Raw genomic sequence first — 2,903 nt, forward strand, 5'->3', positions numbered from 1 at the left:
GAAAGCAATCCTTGATTACAGCCTCTAACCTGTCGACCTCATAATCCAACTCAGTTGTTAGACGTGCTTCAAGGTTTGTTGAGGACTGTAGGTCATTCTCAAGAAAGGTAACTCTTGATTGTAGTCTCTATGTTTCAGCAAAACGTGCAGCGAGAGACGTTGATTGATCGTTCATCAACTTTTATTGACTCTCTGCTTGCGACTAGAGTGATGCAATCATAGTCTCATATCGTGCAATTTGTTGTTTGTCGGCATCTCCCTCCTTCTCTAGTTTCTCAATCCTTTCTAACATCACAACCCTCTCCTTCTTCAACTCCACTTCCTTCTCCTTTTGCTTCTTCACAAATTCCAACATCACTTTCTCCCGCTCAGCCCATTTCTCAGTTGATTCTTCCAGAGCCAAGATCCTATCTAAGATAGGATCCGTGTAAACTAGAGCCTTTTATATTTACCACTAGACGTGGGTGTTCGGTTTAGGATTTGTGTTGAGGGTGGGGTGTAGGATGGGGTAGGTTGGGTAGTTGATTGTAAGGGCAAGTTTTTGGTTTGGGTTTGGTGGGCGGTGAATTGGGTTGACGGCAAGGTTTGGGATTCAGACTGGGTAGAGGTAAGAATGATGAGTGGGTAAGGACATCGGTGAGGAAGTGAATGTTTAGGTCCAAATTGATGTGGTCCTAAGGGTAAAGGTAAAGAGGTTTGGTGACTTAAGTAGGGGGGTTAAAGGTTGGTAAGGTGAGATTCTTAGCCAATAATTATGCATTGAATTGATAATCATGTATATATTTAGAATATTCTGTTTCCTAGAATTGTGCTAGGTTTGTTATTGTAATATCCCTATATAAGGGATGACATGTTTTTGATCAATTCATTCAGAAATCTTTTACCCTAATCTCTTTACGGTATCAGAGCCATAATCTCTGATTACCACTGTCGATCTCTTCCTTTTTTTTTCTTTATCAGCCAGCCTTCCCTTATTCCTGCCATGGCTAAAGAGGATTCCACCTCTGAAACCTCCACACCAAAACCCTCCCCCTTGCACCCTGCTTACTCGGTTTCCAACATTCAAACAAAGATTCGAACTTTGGATGGAAACAAGGTAACTTATTCTTTGTGGGTTAGACTTTTTCATCTAGATGCTATCGCCTACAAGGTGCTCAACCACATCGATGGAACCCCTGTTCCAGTCTCTCCGGCTGCTGGTGTGGAATCATGGCAGAAGCTTGATGCTCTAGTTTTGCAATGGATTTACAGCACCGTTTCTGACGATCTGTTAATCCGGATTCTTGATACCAAAACCACCGCTTATGCGGCTTGGTCGAAACTAGAAAAGATATTTTAAGCAACAAGAAGGCCCGCACAGCAGTGCTCGAAACCAAATTCTATAACCTCTCGTTAGCAGCCTGTTCATCTGTAGAAGATTATTGTCAGCGCCTCACCGACTTGTCCAACCAACTTGCTGATGTGGACAAACCTGTTTTTGAATCTAGGTTTGTTCTTCAGTTGGTTAGTGGTCTTCCCGAAGAATACAACACCACTGCTTCTCTTACCAATCAACAAGAAGTCGATTGGGATCAGGCCATCACAATGCCGAATGATGAGGTGATCCGACTTGATGCACGAAAGGGCTCCACCACAACAGTCTTGGCAGCCCCTCCAGCTCCCACACAGCAGCAACAAAACGCTGTTCAACAACAGCAACCTCAGGCTTCTGACCCTGCCGCCTTTTCTTCTCGCGGTCGGGGTAGGGGCTAGGGGTCTTGGAACAAACGTGGCGGAAGGGGCCGCGGTTCTAGTCGACATCAGCAATATTCTTGGGCCGGACAGCAGCAAGGTTATCCAAATTGGGCTTGGTGGACACCTCCACTCTGCCCTTACCTGACCCAACAGCCATGGCGGCCCCACCATAACCAACCTCAGCCTCTACTCAGCCTGCACACTATGCTGCTCCGTCACAGTTCACCGGACCGCCTGACTTCACACCGGGTTTTGTTTAACCACCTGCATCTGGGTACAACACTTTGTCCCTCTGATATAAGCGCTGCCTTCACTAACATGTATGTCAATCAGCCGCAATCCTCTTGGAACATGGATATCATGGATACGGGAGCAGGATCTCACCTCACTTAGGAACCAGGTAAAATTTTATTCCCTAATTCTTCTTCTGTTCGCAGTAACATTTTTTTAGGCAATGGCAATTATCTACCAATACTTGGATTCGGCATAAGCCTACACACCTTGCCCAACCGCACTTATATCCTTCCCAATGTCCTCTAAAGCCCCCAAATAATTAAAAACCTTATTTATGTACGTTGTTTTACTCGTGATAACAACGTTTCTATTGAATTTGACCATCTTGGTTTTTCTTTGAAGGATCTCAAAACTAAGAAGACTCTATCTAGACATAACAGCACTGGGGATCTCTATCCATTCACGCCGCCTAAACTCCCGCCTCAAGCTTGTTATCTTGTTTCTACTTCACTTCCCTGGCATGATAGGCTCGGTCACTCCGACGCTCAAACTCTATATGTGATAGGTCGTAATTTTCATATTTCTTGTAATAAAGACAATATGTCTAATGTTTGCAACTCATTTTGAATTTCAAATAGTAAACGTCTTCCTTTTTATTCATCAAATTCTTTTACTTTTGCCCCATTTGACATTGTGCACTGTGATCTTTGGACTAGTCCTATACATAGCAAATCAGGGTATAAATAATATATGGTTCTTATAGACAATTTTTCCAATTTTGTTTGGGTCTAGCCCTTAAATACAAATTTGAAACCTTCCCTACATTTACCAAATTTCACCAACTCATTCTAACACAATTTCAACAAAAAATTAAGACTTTCCAATGTGATTTGGGTGGCAAATTTGATAACCATGCCTTCAAAACTTTTGTAGAT

At 43.0% G+C, this 2,903-nt stretch overlaps 1 protein-coding gene across 1 annotated transcript; it reads left to right on the forward strand.

The window, feature by feature from the left end:
• The first annotated feature begins 982 nt into the window (after window positions 1-982).
• On the forward strand, window positions 983-1,752 carry LOC143541112 (uncharacterized). The gene is made up of 2 exons (XM_077034017.1): window positions 983-1,269; window positions 1,326-1,752. The coding sequence occupies exons 1-2, from the start codon at window positions 983-985 to the stop codon at window positions 1,750-1,752; spliced, it is 714 nt and encodes a 237-aa protein (XP_076890132.1).
• Window positions 1,753-2,903: the final 1,151 nt, after the last annotated feature.

The sequence above is a fragment of the Bidens hawaiensis genome, unplaced genomic scaffold (assembly GCF_021521415.1).
Source record: "Bidens hawaiensis isolate Kalapana, Puna unplaced genomic scaffold, B.hawaiensis_p1.1 tig00012468_1, whole genome shotgun sequence".
Taxonomy (NCBI): Eukaryota; Viridiplantae; Streptophyta; class Magnoliopsida; order Asterales; family Asteraceae; genus Bidens; species Bidens hawaiensis.

Coding starts and splice junctions, on each gene's coding strand:
- LOC143541112 (XM_077034017.1), top strand. CDS start 983: ATGGCTAAAGAGGATTCCACCTCTGAAACCTCCACACCAAAACCCTCC. Junction 1,270..1,325: donor AGCACCGTTTCTGACGATCT/GTTAATCCGGAT, acceptor GGTCGAAACTAG/AAAAGATATTTTAAGCAACA.